Genomic DNA, 16,269 nt, shown 5'->3' with positions numbered 1-16,269 from the left:
TTCACTATTTAAACTATTTGATAGCACTAATAATTGCTAAGGCGATTGGCGAAATGGCAATATTTTGCAATAGGACGCGTTTTTTCGTATGATTGCTTCTGCGCTTAAAATCTCGCGGACGATGTCACACCAACCTCTTTGATGGCAGAGGCAAAAGTGACGGAGAAGTTATTATTAAAACGCAAACATCGTGTGATAAATTTTTTTTTCAAAAGAGAAATTCCAATTGGCAGAGAAATGGTGAAATGGGTTTCTTTCGCAAAAGTGACCTCAAATGCATCGGAAAGTGTTATACTTCTTCCATTGAAGCATGGATTGGCGTACAAACAGCTGATCTTCATCGGCTCCGAAGAAGACCTAGATTTTCTCCAGCAGCGTTTCATCATATCGAAATCAAATGGAGATGAAAGTGAGCAGCTGAGAAATTTGAAAAGTGTAAAGAAGAAAAAAACACGAAGAAGTTGTTTACAAAAGCGATCGTTAGCGATGATCTTTGGGCATCATCAGTAAAATAATGTTAATTTTTGCTTTTTTTTTGAAAAACTTATGGTTTCAGCGTTATGCAATTTGGTTTTACAAAGTTTCTTGAAAAATTGCAAGACATGATCATGGAATTTATCAGCAAAAGATCGTGAGATCATTTTTCTAAAAGATTTATTTTTAATTCCATTTTTATCTTTTGTGTAATTTATTTTTTAGCTATGTTTTTGCATTGAGAAATGAATAAATTTAATTGAAATATTAACTGACTTTTCCCGATTTAATCGTTTATTTACACACCTACCTTAATGAGAATTTTTCAATGGATGTTTTTTCATGAAATTTTCGAGAAGTTTCTTGAGAATTTTCTGCACACAGAAAACAGAGAAGAACGAAAGAAAAAGAATTTTTCATTTTCAGAAAAATCTTATTTAGTTTTAAAACAGAAATAAAGTGATTAATAAAATCCTAAAATTATTACCATACAAATCACCGATGATCATCAATGTCCTCTGGCAATCTCTCACTGGAATAATCCCCCAAAATGGAAAAAAAAAGTCCCAATTTCCATTCAATTTCATCACAAATTGGTAAAAAGCGCTTAAACCAAAACCACACTGTCCCCCTGAGCGAAGGAGTAAAAAAAATTAATGCTGTTTTATGTAATTTTAATAGACCACTTTGCGATTTTATTGCAATTCTTGGTCACCGGAGAGATTCAATTTCTCCTGGGCATGCGATTTTTGCACCAAAGTTGCGTGGACGAAAAAAAATCTCCATACACACTGATATTAGATAATCGCGGAAATGATGGTAAAATTAGTGCAGAGAGGTGAAGAAAAAAACAAAAGCTTTCGGAGGGATTTTTTTCGCCTTGGCAGGTGATTGCTGATTGATCATATGTGGCGGTGTTGTTGGCGTAGAGTTTTGACTCTCTTTTGCCTTCTCCGGAATTTCCCGCATCATTTTTCGCGCGCCATCCTGAGCGTGGAGCCTACAATCATGAGAAACATACTAATTTATCCATCTCCACGGAGCACGATGCCGTGTCCATATGTCTTTTTCGTGTACCTCTGGAGGCACCAAAAGAGACCATCATCGTGGTATGGAGTTGCCGAATGAAAGTGAATTTTAATGACGTCTTGCCTTGACTTTCACTTGTGTAAACGCCATATGTGGTGGAATTGTTGTTATTTAATTTATCCATTCCGCAAAAAAAGGTGAATATGTACAAGAATCTATGTAAATTGTTACTTAAAACTTCGCAGAGCTTTGTGTGTACACACAATCCTCAAAATGCCACTTTCAATTTCACTGCTGGCTTAGCACACACAGATTGCAGTGCGCGGTGTCATCAGTGGGATCCGGAAGATGAGGCAGACGATGAACTGCCTGATAAGTCGGCGACACCTTGAGATGAGCCGCCCGATGAGCCCAGAGATGCGTTCAAGATGAAACTCGTGATGCCACCGGCAATGGATGAGACGAAATTTGAGATGAAATTGAAGAAACCAGCACTTCCTGACTGTAAAACATTCAAACATGAGGTTCCCAAGCTTTGCTCATCACATTTGGAAGTTGAGAAAATCTCAATTGGTACTTACATGGTCATCCTCCTTTTCTTCTTCATCACCTTCGTCACCACCTCTCCTCTTGCCCTCATGGAAGCCTTTAAAGAAGTTTTTAATAAAGAGTCCAGGGTTTGGTGGTCCCTCCTCATTCTCCGGATCCTATAGCATTGTTTGAATTGAGATGTGATAAAGAAAATACATCATTTACTTAATTTTTCATAAAATAATGAGCAGTTAATTTTCCATTTTAGATAAAGTTAAGTAAAATTATGATAAAGTCAATTTGCATTGGTAATAAAAATTATGAATAAATTCATTTTATCCTATTTTGTATATTCTAAAGATGGTAATGTATCTTACTAATAAGAGAAAGATAAGAGAAGAGAAAAAGATTATGTACAATAAAGTTTGTGAAGCATCAAAAAATTAACATAAATCATTTCTAAAATTTCAAGGAAACCTTGGGAACACATAGAGAAATCATTTGTTGCTTTAACGAGAAAGAGCTTTGTGAAAATAACTAAACTTTAGAAGGAAACTATGCATTTATGGTTTCTAATGAAGTCTCTTAATCTTAAGATGTCTACGTGCTTACAAATAGGTAAAAGAAATTTTATATTGTAGGTGCACAATTTCCTTTATATTTTAGGGCCTAATAAATTCTTATATAATCAACAAAAATGTTAAGTATCAAAAGCTCTTAAAATCTCATATCTCCGTGTTTTAATCAATTTATTTTATTTTTCTATTCAACAATTGAAAATCTTTGATTCAAAAACTTCGTTCTGTTTAAGCATTTTTAGGGGATACGGAGTAAAAAATTAAACAAGAGCGTAGAAAAAGCTATAAATATCATTTACCGGTAAGATATTAAAAAGTGTTCTGAAAAGAAGTTGCAGGAGGGAAATATGATATTTTGAGCTTTTCTTAAATTCTTGTGTGACTTTTTTGCCCCATTCTCCTCTACTTGACAAATTTTTAAGGAAAAGAAAATATGGATAGCACAAAATCGAAATATATTCAATTCAAAATTTATTAATAAAATTAAGTAAATTAATTCTCTACTTTATACTGACACTCTTCCTCATCTCAGCTTAAAAATTCAAAATGAGCTTTTAATTTTCTTTGAACTGTTTATTCACTTCTTTTAATGAATGGTAATTTTATTTTTGTTATTTTAAAATTAAATAATACCTACTTTAAAAAATTATAACTTTTTATAAATTATAAGTTGAGTCTAAAATTAAAAGCTTTCGACAAAAGCTTATTTAAAGCTCTGACTTAACTATATATGAGCGTATTTCCCTTTTAAGGGGGGTCTCTTTTGAGAGCTGGTGAAATTAAATATTTTAATTTTTCTTGAGGTTTTTCTTAAACTTGGTATTCAAGTGTTGGTGACATTTAAAGACTTATCATTAAAGAGTAAGAAAATCACTTTCCGCCATCTTAGATGCGACGCCATCTTGAGATTTTCCTCAAAACACAAAGGTAGGTTTTTCTCAGGATCTACTAGATGGATTTTGATGGGGTAAAAAGCAAATGAAAGAGGACATACCTGTGCAGATTTTGATGTACCAGAATTTTGAATTTCCACTCTGGGGCTGAGAAAAGTGGAAAAATATGACTTTTTTCAGATATTTTTGACGTTTTTCCACTTTTCTCAGCCCCAGAGTGGAAATTCAAAATTCTGGTACATCAAAATCTGCACGGGCATGTCCTCTTTCATTTGCTTTTTACCCCATCAAAATCCATCTAGTAGATCCTGAGAAAAACCTACCTTTGTGTTTTTGGGCAGTTCTGCGGAAAAGTCGGAAAATCACAAGATGGCGTCGCACCTAAAATGGCGAAAAGTGATTTTCTTACACTTCAATAACTAGGCTACAAATGTAACCATCATCGGATATCCAAGTTTAAGAAAAACCCCAAGAAAATGACAACATTAAAAATGTGTAAATTCTAACAGATTTCCCAAGAGACCCCCCTTAAATTTCCTCACAAATTTTTTTTAGAAGCTGTTTCAACAAATTTTCTTAAAACCCTTCTTCTATCAAATACTTTGTAAACTTTTGCAAATTCAACAAACATTCCCATTCAGTGCACCTCTACATCATCTGAGAACATGGAAATTGTGTGAAACTGCAGAAAATCGCAATCGTAGTCCGATCTTAAAAAATATGAAAGCCAATGGGAGGGTTCAGCGCATTATGGGGAAAACCTCTAACCACGTGGAAAATTAAACGGAAAATTGTACCTCAGGAATGTGCAATGAGGCAACAATCGCCCTCTTGGCACTAATTTGAATACGGTAATGATATCGTTAACGATCTATTATACTTGCGGGGTCTGTACAATGGGAGTTAATGGGGCTTTTTCAGCCATGTTTGCCGATTTAATTTTTATCAATTCCACCAGCCGCAGCTCGAGTGAATATTTTGGGCTCAAATCCAGGTAAGGAGAAAAAATTGCATAGCAGATGGTAATTTTTACAATGAGATTGCGCGCACAATGTGAGAAATGTAATTTGAATGAGGCTCGAGGTGGTAATTAATGGGATTGAATAAACAAAACGGCGCTTGAAACCATTCCAAGGCTCCATCCACCTTATATTGGATATTTTGCGGTGCTTTTTTTAACCTCATCAGAAAGATTTTTTTTGCAAGCTTACCCATTTGTTTTCCAATCTTGCAACAGGCACTTTCTCAACACTTACTAACTTTTGTCTCATATTGGTTTTATATGGACGGAATGGAGTATTATCCAAATTTTTCTGTGATGTTACGACCACGATGGAATTTTTGCTCGTGCCATTTTTTAGCGCATTTGCTCGAGCATTGTGCTACGAGGAGATTTGAAGTGATAAATCGGGGCGTTCAAGATGATGGTGATTGATGGATCAGAGTGTGTGGAAAAAGTACGTTAAATCATCTCTTTCTCCATTGGATAGTTTTGGGTATTTCTTTCGTGATTATTGACCCCCATCGATTGGAAATGTGATGCAATTTCACGTATAAACTCATATTAGTTGGTGTTCCACTTCGTGGCCAACACCAAGTATTGTAATCGTCGGAAAAACCGACCACTTCAGATCGGGCTCAAACTTGGTATTAGCACGTTTTAGACATCCCACATTATGAAAATGGTGGTGGAAAATTTTTGATCCGGCCGGCCTGCCGGCCGGTCGCCTAAACTTTGTCTTATAACTTTCGAACGGCAAGAGATAGAGACTTCCGGTTTGAAGTTTTCTATAGAAATGTGGGTGTAAAATTTCATTTTTTCGCATTTTCAAAATCCAAGATGGCCGCCATCCGCCATTTTGAACTACCGTCAACCACTTCCCTTACAGCTAGAGGTCTGAAATTTTAGTATGTTGTAAAGCTCAGTGAGACATTTTCATCGATAATACATACTTGAAAATCGGTCAAGCGGTTTAGCAAATATGGCGGCCTAAAGCAAAAAGTGTTTTTTCGATATAACTCGAGAACGGCTTGACCGATTTTGACCATCTTGGTATCAAATGAAAGGTATTGAGAAGCCCTACAACTGTCTAGAACATTCGAAGTTTCAAAAACATCCGCAAGAGGCGCTAAAATCAAAAACAAAAATTGCCTAACTTTAAGGGGCAATATCTCCGAATCCCCATTAGGCAAATCTTTTAAATTTTGATATGTTGTAGCCTGACTCAATATCTTTCACCAGTCCGAAAATTAAGAAAATCTATGCCGCCGTTTAGAAGATATAGCCATTTGAAAAATTCTTGAATTTGAAAAGTTCTAAGAGCCATATCTTCTGCACTGCTTGACCGATTTTGCTCATCTTAGTATCAAATTAAAGGTTTTTCAAAACTCTACAACTTTCTAGAACATCAGAAACCTCTAGAACCATTTCTTCAGGACGAAAAATGCGAAAAACTCATTTTGTGAAACAAAAATCCTCCATATTGTGTTCTAGAGGTGACCTTGAAAATCATTGAGACATATATCAAATTATAGCTTATGTCAATAGCTTTCCAAAACTAGTCACGAAATTTCTGTAGGTCATATAAAACCAGAGATATGGACATTTTTATCCATCAAATTGCTGAATTTCACAAAAAAAATCAACTTTGCCTACTAATATTGCTCACAAATAATATTCCAACGCATAAACAAACTTCTACACGTTGTGGGACACCAACTCTTATAACTGGACGCGTTATGATTGACTTTTAATTAGTTGGTATACCACAATCGTGGCATACCAAGTATTGTAATCGTCGGAAAAACCGACCACCTCAGATCGGGCTCAAACTTGGTATGAGCGCGTTTTAGACAACCCACATTCCAAAAATAGTGGTGGAAAAATTTTGATCCGGCCGGCCTGCCGGCCGGTCGCCTAAACTTTGCCTTATATCTCGAGAACGGCAAGAGATAGAGACTTCCGGTTTGAAGTTTTCTATAGAAATGTGGGTGTAAAATTTCATTTTTTCGCATTTTCAAAATCCAAGATGGCCGCCGTCCGCCATTTTGAAATACTGTCAACCACTTCCCTTAAAGCTAGAGATCTGAAATTTTAGTATGTTGTAGAGCTCAGTGAGACGTTTTCATCAACAATTCATACTTGACAATCGGTCAAGCCGTTTAGCAAATATGCCGGCCTAAAGCAAAAAGTGTTTTTTTAATATAACTCGAGAACGGCTTGACCGATTTTGACCATCTTGGTATCAAATGAAAGGTATTGAGAAGACCTACAACTGTTTAGAACATTTCAAGTTTCAAAAACATCCGCAAGAGGCGCTAAAAACAAAAACAAAAATTGCCTAACTTTAAGGGGCAATATCTCCGAATCCCCATTAGGCAAATCTTTTAAATTTTGATATGTTGTAGCCTAACTCAATATCTTTCATCAGTCCGAAAATGAAGAAAATTTATGTCGCCGTTTAGAAGATATGGCCATTTGAAAAATTCTTGAATTTGAAAAGTTCTAAGAGCCATATCTCTTGAACGGATTGTCCGATTTTGCTCAATTTGGTATCAAATTAAAGGTTTTGCAATTCTCTACAACTTTCTAGAACATCAAAAACCCCTAGGACCATTCCTTTAGGACGAAAAGTGCGAAAAACTGTTTTGGTAGAACAAAAATCCGCCATTTTATGTTCTGGAGGTGACCTAGAAATGTATCGAAATATATGTCAGATTATAGCTTATTTCAATACCTTTCCAAAACTAGTCAAGAAATTTCTGTATGTGCAATAGAACTTGAGATATGTGCATTTTTATATTTCAATTTTCTGAGTTTTACAAAAAAAAATCAACTTTGCCTACTAATAGTGCTCATGAATTAAATTACAACGCATAGACTGACCCCTCCGCGTTGTGGTATACCAACTCTTATAACTGGACGCGTTATGATTGACTTTCTTTCTTCGGCACATTGCTAGCCCATTGCATAATTAGCATAGCTTGTACTCATTTGCACCAATTTATTATCATTCGCGATCTATGGGGTGTGTATAAGACGCTTAAAAGCATCTTGCTCAGTGCCTACATTTTTCTTTTTACCTTTCAAAGTCTATTCACCACTTGTACTTTCTTCACGGCATATTTTTCAAGCTGGACAAACGCATGATAAAGTCAATCATAACGCGTCCAGTTATAAGAGTTGGTGTCCCACAACGTGTAGAAGTTTGTTTATGCGTTGTAGTGCGATTTGTGAGCAGAATTAGTAGGCAAAGTTGATTTTTTTGTGAAATTCAGCAATTTGATGGATAAAAATGGTCATATCTCTGGTTCTATAAGACCTACAGAAATTTATTGACCAGTTTTGGAAAGGTCTTGAAATACACTATAATCTGACATATATTTCGATACATTTCAAGGTGACCTCTAGAACACAAAATGGCGGCTATTTGTTTTACTGAAACAGTTTTTGGCATTTTTTGACCTAAAAGAATGGTTTTACAGGGTTCTAATGTTCTAGAAAGTTGTAGGGAATTGCAAAACCTTTAATTTGATACCAAGTTCAGAAAAATCGGACAAGCCGTTCAAGAGATATGGCTATTAGAACTTTTCAAATTCAAGAATTTTTCAAATGGCTATATCTTCTAAACGGCGACATAGATTTTCTTCATTTTTGGACTGGTGCAAGATTATTAGTCCTGCTACAACATATCAAAATTTAAAAGATTTGCCTAATGGGGATTCGGAGATATTGCCCCTTAAAGTTAGGCAATTTTTGTTTTTGATTTTAGCGCCTCTTGCGGATGTTTTTGGAACTTGGAATGTTCTAGACAGTTGTAGGGCTTCTTAAAACCTTTCATTTGATACCAAGATGGTCAAAATCGGTCAAGCCGTTCTCGAGTTACATCGAAAAAACACTTTTTGCTTTGTGCCGCCATATTTGCTAAACCGCTTGACCGATTTTCAAGTATGAATTATCGATAAAAATGTCTCACTGAGCTCTACAACATACTAAAATTTCAGACCTCTAGCTGTAAGGGAAGTGGTTGATGGTAGTTCAAAATGGCGGACGGCGGCCATCTTGGATTTTGAAAATGCGAAAAAATGAAATTTTACACCCACATTTCTATAGAAAACTTCAAACCGGAAGTTTCTATCTCCTACCATTCTCGAGTTATAAGACAAAGTATGGACCACCGGCAGGCCGGCAGGCCGGCGGGCCGGCAGGCCGGCCGGATCAAAAATTTTCCACCACCATTTTTGGAATGTGGGATGTCTGAAACGTGCTCATACCAAGTTTGAGCCCGATCTGAGGTGGTCGGAAAATCCGACGATTACAATACTTGGTGTTGGCCACGAAGTGGAACACCAACTAATTATAAACTACATCGAGCTTATATTTGAGCTACATTTTTCCCCTCGTGTATATATGCTATCAATTAGCAAATCAAGCGATAGTAATCTCATAGAAGAAGTAATCATTACTGAAACCATTCAACCAAAATATGTCCACTCATACCTCGTTCTACAACATATCGCGGTGTAATGGTGATGTGGTTGCAGTACCTAACTCTCAGTGCAAAACCACAAGAATTGCGACAAGGTGAATTAAATTATTATGCTTAATGTTCATGCAGAGAAGGAAATTACCAGACTCAGTTGCGAAAGGAAAGCCCCGAGGAAATTCCCGAAAAAGAGTCCATTGAGGTCCTGAAAGAATGGATTCCATAATATTTCTAGAAGAAAATCTATTTAACTTTTTTTCTTTTAATTTATCTTCCTATTACCGCAGCTCCACCACCGGAAAACCCATCAATGGCCGTCACAACATATCCTGCTAGAACTTTTCCAAAATTGTCATCACCCTGAAATGAAGGGAAAAAATAAAGATTTTTCCAAGCAAAAAATCTCATAAAATTTGAAAATAAAACCTACCCCGAGAAGTCCAGCTAGTAGGGATGTACCGGAACTTAAAAGTGATGGAATATCCAATCCACCGGGCTGCAAAAGTTCATTGAAACAATAAAAGAATGGCGAATTTTTTGGCAAAGAAAAGCATTAAAGTCATTTTGAACATTATGATCATCTATTTTTATCAAGCACACTCACTGTTGCATAAAATTAATGATCTAAAAGAGTGGATGCTTTCGAAAATTGTTTCATTTCCCATGAAATGTGAATGCTTTTTCAATTGAATTAAGCAATTGGGCAGTTCTTTTGATTTGGGAAATATTATATAATTCAATGGTCACACTGGGAGAGTGAGCTGACACAGTCCCCAAAAGAGAATGACCTCACATGAGATAGATTGTAAATTGCACAAATTTTATTTTTAATTGTATGGCCATGGCACTTGTTTATGATTGAAGGGAGAAATCTGATAAATTTTTATTGCGGAAAAACTTTCACAGATGATTTTGTTGCTGAAAAGCATTGCTAAAGCTCTAAAAGCTTGGGAACTAGAGCTATATGGAGTTGCTCATTAATAAATAAAACTTCGATTTTTTTATGAAACTTACCCCAAAGAGATTTGTAACAACCCCTGTCAGTGCTCCCAAGAGAGCCCCTACGTCGGACCCTTCATCTCCACCACTTAGGGATGCAATTAGCCCTACAAGACCACCTGGACGTGCATCATCGTCTGAATCCTCATCAGATAGCGAAAGTTCACTGTTACTATTTTTGTTGTCATTGCTGCTATTTTCAATGGCATTAGAAGACTCCTCTGAAGTTTTATCGTCTTGTCGCCTCGATCTCGCCACGTAGGGAGCTATAAAATCATCCGGAGATTGCGTAAAGTCCGACAATCCATTGACTGTGAAGAAAATCGGAGGGTTTGAAATGGGCACATATGATACAAAAGTACCCGCATATGGACCTTGTCCTGTAGTAACTGGGATAAGGACATTCGGTGGTTTTATTGTTATAGGTGATATTGTTGTTATCGGTGGATTTGTTGTTATCGTTGTTTTCTTCTCTTCCTTCTTCACATTTGCCAGGATTTTTCGCTCCTGTGCCTTCAGGTACTTCATAATTTCTTTTCCCTTCTCCTCCAGTGTCGCATGCATCTTGGTCAAATGGGCATCAATATAATTCTTCAGAGCATTTATCTGCTGTGTTACATTATCACTGAAAATCTCCTTGTTCGGCGGAGGACTTGCCTCGATGTTCCGAACTGCTCGCTGAATAGTTCTCCGGTAATCATCTACAGAGGAGTTTGTCTTACTGAGATCAAGAGCTGCACCAAGCATAGCAATTGCACGTCGATCTCTTGCCATGGATTTCTCAATTTGTCCAATTCGTCGGAGGTTTTCTTCTTTTGAAGATTTAGGAGCGGTTGCATAGAATTCTCTGGCCATCTTTCGTAGCCGCAATTCCATCTTTTCTTCCGCTTTAAGTGCACCATTTAGAATACTGAGGGTTGTAACTAATCTCAAGTCATTAGGAGATTTCTAGTTTAGGAAAAAATCATAAAATGATTCAGACAAAATTTTGAATGATTTTTTTTTAATGAAAAATTTTTTAAAGGTGTAAGCTCATTTTATGGTTTTAGGCCTTAAGCAAATTCCTTTTCTAAGATTCTTCGATTATATTTTATTATACATTCACTGAATTTTCTTTAGCAAATGAATAACATTTTTATATTAATTTAAAAATTAGAAAAACTGTCTTCTTCTAGTTTTTTATTAAACGACGTTTTGATGTTGGGTTAGGATCTTCTTCAGGACATCAAAAATTTCCAAAATTATATTTTTAAAATTATTTTCGTCTAATTGCTTCTTATGCTTGTTTTGCGTGTATTTTACAGATTTTTTTTTACTTTTTCTTATTATAAAAATGCTTTCCTTGCATTTTCTTTAACAAATAAGGAATTTTATTAATGCAGAAAACACTTTAAGGATTTTTCTGATATGGTGGCTAATTTAATCTTAAAATCATCACAGAATAAAAAATCTTTAACCTATCGTGATAAATTCGAGATCTACATGCACAGATGTCGAGTTCCTCGAAATAAAATAGAGAAAAATGTTTTCTTTTAGAGAGAAGATTTTGTTTTAAATTTCAGGTTAAATAAAACTATTGATCCTGAGGATCCAGAGAGAGATATTCGAATTTGAACAAAAAAAATAATAATTTTATAAAATTATTCTACGCTCTAGGTAAAATTCATACACACGCCATCTGTTGCTTTATATCTTAAACACTATTCACAAAAACTTATGGCTTACTACACAATTAAATACACAATGCTTTTGAAAAAAAAACTCCGAAATTGCCTTTTTGTGAACTTGAGAAATCCAATAATTTATTATTAAAGCTTATTATAAAAAAGATATTGCAACAGCACACTGCATTAAAACCACACAACTTTTAATCTTACCCTCAATTTCTCGTAGGTAATCAGTGTGGGTGTTTTCTTGGTGTCCGGCAAGGTCTTTGCACTCACAATTGCACACAGAATCACGAAGATAATCACACTTTTTTGCATTTTGTCACGAAGTGGGTGGTTTTATCTACCGAAGGAGCAGCCTGAGATGAACTTCTCTGGCATATCACGGATGGGTTAGTGGGGCATAAAGGTTGGAAGAGGGACATTCGAATCACAGACAATCACTGAAGACAACGATGGACTGTGATTCGGATTTATAGGGAGGAAGCTCATGATGGAAAAAGAAAATTGTGGCAAAAAAAAAGTAAAGTGGGAAAAGGAAGTTCACAGAATGGCGACATATTCTTCTGTATGACAAATTGAGCCAATAGGGCTGTCCCCAATGCGGTGTGGTCATTATGAGGGAGGTATGGAAAATTGGTAGCATCGATTCATCATCAAACATTGCATTACATTGCCCACGCACAATATGTTACACAAATGTGTGTACAAGTGCTCGCTATATTGGCCCCGCTGACCATTTGGGCAGCCAGGTGGAAAGGAATCTTACATACTTTACCGAGGAAGTGACCACAAAATATTGCATTATCGGCATTTGTGCGCGGGGAAAAGGTATGCGGGGGTGGAAAGTCTTCCTCCATATTGTATGCGGCAGACGTACATACGTAGATAGACGTAGATACCGAATTTCTGTTTACCAGTGTGAAAAATTTATTATTTCTCCGAGAGATATTTTTTTTAATAAAATGAATTTTGCAAGAACAAATTGACAAACACTTAACAGAGGCAATAATCAGCATCAACTGGACGGTTTGGCATTTTTTACGCTCATTTAAATTGCGTTGTTCGCCACATTAAATTTTTCGCAAAAATGTACTCAACTGCAAATCGAGGGGATTTTTTTTTAGCCGAAATTACACTTTCTGCTCAGGTGAGTTTCTCAAAAGCCCAAGAAGGTCACTTCTCGACAGAGAGAGTGGTGGACAATGCACCGGCGAGACGTTATAGAATTAAAAGGCTCCCCGAAAACAAAAAAAAGAACGATATGCAGAATAATGCGAACAAAAAAAAATAATATCTCTTGGTCAACACATTATACGGTGGAAAATTTCAAGCGGCAAAAAAACCTTTTTCACCAATTCGTGCGAAATAAATTGCAATAAGAGTTGGTGATTTGTACTGAACCAAGTAATCAATACTGATGAAAATTTGCATGGACGATGTAAGATATAAAGACGAAATCTAGTTCAATAGCGCACACATTGTCACTCACCACAATTAATTGCATCATACGAATTATCATTTTGAGATCACAACTCTTTTTGCTCTGAATATGAGAATTCTTTTGCTGTTTTTGGTGTCATTGCAATTTACTTTATCACAATCAACGATTCTATTGAGCTGTATGTAATGTACAACACTTTCGTTTTCTTTAACTTGCTGATTTTATCTTTTCTTTAGCGATTTTAGAGCATTTTTTGTGATATTTCCATAAAATGAATATTGATTTTTTCAGCTCATCTCAAGCAATTGTGGCACAACTTAATATTTCATAAAAAAAACTTTAAGAAAACTGCGAGAAAAATCGTTGAAAAGTTTGTTAATCTATAATATACTTTCTTCAGGAACATCGAAAGCTCAGGAAAGGTCCGTGATGATAAAATTCAATCATAAAATTATCTTTATGATTGAATCTTTCATTTGACGAAAAAATTGAAAAAAAAATACAATATAGCACTGAAGAGAAATTTCAGCAACATGAAAGAGAAATGAAAATTAATTTTAATAATTAGAATAACATTTTACGAGCTTAGAATTTTCCATTCTTGATTTTACATAAGTTTTACCAAAAATTCAATCTTTTTTTATAAAATATTATCATAATGTGCCACTTGAACGGCTAGGGAGCTGTTTTTAATAATAAAATAAATAATTCATTACAGCAATGTATGGGAAAAAACTACATAACGTTTCAAATTACATAGCACAGTTATTTTTTTTTTATTTTCTTAAGTTGATAACAGGGTTGAGAACTAACATCTTGATACGAACTATCTTACAACTAAATTATAAATTCCTACCAATTTTATCAACTTTTAGTACAAAAATCTATCTTTTAGTTCCTAAACTTTACTTCCGACTAATGAATGCTATTAATCTCAAAGTTTGATTGAAAGCATAGCCAAAAACCATTTATTTTATGTAAACTGATATGAACTTTTTTTTTATAATAAATCTCCTATAAAATATGAAGCTATAGCTGAAAATAAAAAGTATCTGCAATCAAAAATCAACCATGTCCTACTTTTTGTCCATTAATATTCTTCATTTCCTAAACACCTTCCTCTAGCTGAGACAGCGTTAAAATTATTTTAATAAATTCACTGGCTCCCAACAAAGTATCATAAAACAACTCAAAATAAATAATGTTTTTTTTTCGTGTACATAGCATTTTACACTATCGCGTAAACAATTCGGTTGCGCAACACAACCAAACTATCGTGATAATGTTTTGTTTTTAGTAAACACTTTACCTGCTATTTCCACATCGATAGCATCTTCTCTATGGTTGTAAGCATAAGGGTTACCGGGTAATTATTGCTAATAAGTTTTCCAAGAAGTGCATGCGATTTTCCAATAAATTGGATGTACATAGTTTGTGGTTAATTTATTAAAATTAGGTACCTACCTAGCAAAATCATTGAAATTCTTTTGTTCATTTTAATAAGCTTTAGTCGTTAGATTTTATGACGTACAATATGAACATGAAAAATATATAATTTATTATTTTCGCATGAATATTATGTACAAAGTTAATATTTAATAATTTTATTTCATTTACAATGTTAAAAGAGAATATCGAGGGCTGCATTGTAAAACCGGCTAAGTCGGTATGAGTTTCGAACCGACTTAGCCGGTTTTACAATGCAGCCCTCGATATTTTTTTAATTTTCTTTTAGTTCTTATGATAAATATTGAAAAAGAAATGTTTTTCTTATTGTAGTAAACCGACGTGAAGTAAATGAATTGATTTGAAAATTCTAAAAAAAATTGAAATCAATTCGTTTTTTTTTTTTGCATAAAATAAAAGTTACCAAAAAAAACATATTTTTACCAAAGAAAAGATCAAAGTATGACGCATAATTTATTTCAAACTAATGGATTAAATATCTATTGTTTTTTAATTTAATTATTGAAGAGGAACAATGCTAAAAGTGCAATTTGTTAGATCGTTTTCTCTATATGAAATTGGTTAAAAAGTTAACAGCCCAACCTTATTTTTAAACAAAATTTTAGAAGAAATCGAAGAAATAGTTTTATTTTTTGAATTTTTTTAGATTGCAAACATTTTTATTCAAACGAAAGAAAAGGGCTTTATTTTCTTATTTTATCCTCTTTCGAAATTATATGTTTTTTTATTTTTATCATTTAAGCCTAAAACTTTTACTACCACCACTTCCACTGATGTTTTAATACATGGGATTTATGTAAATAGAGTAGAAATTACTATAAATCTGCATAACATAGAGAATCTACATTTAAATGGAGGCACTGATCCATAAAATACAAACATAATTGATTCCAATTGATCAGACATAGGGAAGACTACAATAGAGTCGCACCGGGAATCGCCTAGAGGGGTTGCGATCATTTCTTCCGGGGAAAATACCTGATTCCATTGAGATGCTGCGAATGCAAAAAAATTGCACCATTTCCAAGGTTGCGAACACATCGTGGGAAAATTGTACGTTATTTTCCCATACACAACGCGGTACTCCAAACGTGAAATTTGCCAAGAATCAGGGGGAACAAGGTGTACTTTTACACTAAAGATCGGCATTTATCTCCAACCATATTGGCACCTTTTGGCTTGAGAGAGCGCGTGTGCAACACGCTTTAGCGATTGTTTTCGCATAAAACAGCAACAAATTGTGATGAGAAGTGTATCATTACACCAGCAGATGAGGTGTCTCAAGGGATTTCCCAACGTAGACGTCTCTCTCATAAAGTCAAAAGGAATTTATTGTTGTGTGCCTAAACATACGGCAATCACATCGACCCAGTTGAATAACGTCTCTCTGGCAATAATGCAGTAGCATTTATTGCATTAAAATGCGCACGAAGGTACAATTCACTGCTGTTTTGTGTGTCTTGTGGCAGACAATCCAGAAAGGTATTATGAGTTGTGAGATGTTGCGTAACATGGAAATTGCGTTCAATATTTCCCTCCTTCATCATTGCCGTATTTCCCTTCTCGTTCTTCCCGCGCTCAATTTCTTTGTGTCTTTTTTTTTAATTCAATAAAATAGTAAATTAATAAAAGCCCACGAAATGATAATTCACTTTACAATTCTCCACCAAGAGCCCAACCTTTTGTGTTTATATTTTTTCG

At 34.9% G+C, this 16,269-nt stretch overlaps 2 protein-coding genes across 3 annotated transcripts in view; both read right to left on the bottom strand.

Moving 5' to 3' along the window:
- LOC129790865 (UNC93-like protein) overlaps positions 1-16,269 on the bottom strand; it is a 1,060,245-nt gene that overhangs the window by 992,478 nt on the left and 51,498 nt on the right. The gene's annotated exons all lie outside the window — the stretch shown is intronic.
- LOC129789224 (uncharacterized) lies at positions 1,835-11,975 on the bottom strand. The gene is made up of 6 exons (XM_055825872.1): positions 11,868-11,975; positions 10,006-10,938; positions 9,422-9,487; positions 9,274-9,351; positions 2,085-2,210; positions 1,835-2,005 (listed from the first exon to the last, which is right to left on the bottom strand). The coding sequence occupies exons 1-6, from the start codon at positions 11,973-11,975 to the stop codon at positions 1,835-1,837; spliced, it is 1,482 nt and encodes a 493-aa protein (XP_055681847.1).

This window comes from Lutzomyia longipalpis, chromosome 2 (genome assembly GCF_024334085.1).
Source record: "Lutzomyia longipalpis isolate SR_M1_2022 chromosome 2, ASM2433408v1".
NCBI classification, from domain to species: Eukaryota; Metazoa; Arthropoda; class Insecta; order Diptera; family Psychodidae; genus Lutzomyia; species Lutzomyia longipalpis.
The sequence above is the reverse complement of the archived record's forward strand: the minus strand, read 5'-3'. Positions and strand labels throughout refer to the sequence as shown.

What these genes read in the sequence shown, in the direction of transcription:
- LOC129789224 (XM_055825872.1), bottom strand. Translation starts at nt 11,975, where the DNA reads ATGCAAAAAAGTGTGATTATCTTCGTGATTCTGTGTGCAATTGTGAGT. An exon ending in TTGTTACAAATCTCTTTGGG is followed by an intron (nt 9,488 to 10,005) that starts GTAAGTTTCATA and finishes GAACTTTTGCAG; the next exon opens with CCCGGTGGATTGGATATTCC. An exon ending in TTTCCGGTGGTGGAGCTGCG is followed by an intron (nt 2,211 to 9,273) that starts GTAATAGGAAGA and finishes ACAATGCTATAG; the next exon opens with GATCCGGAGAATGAGGAGGG.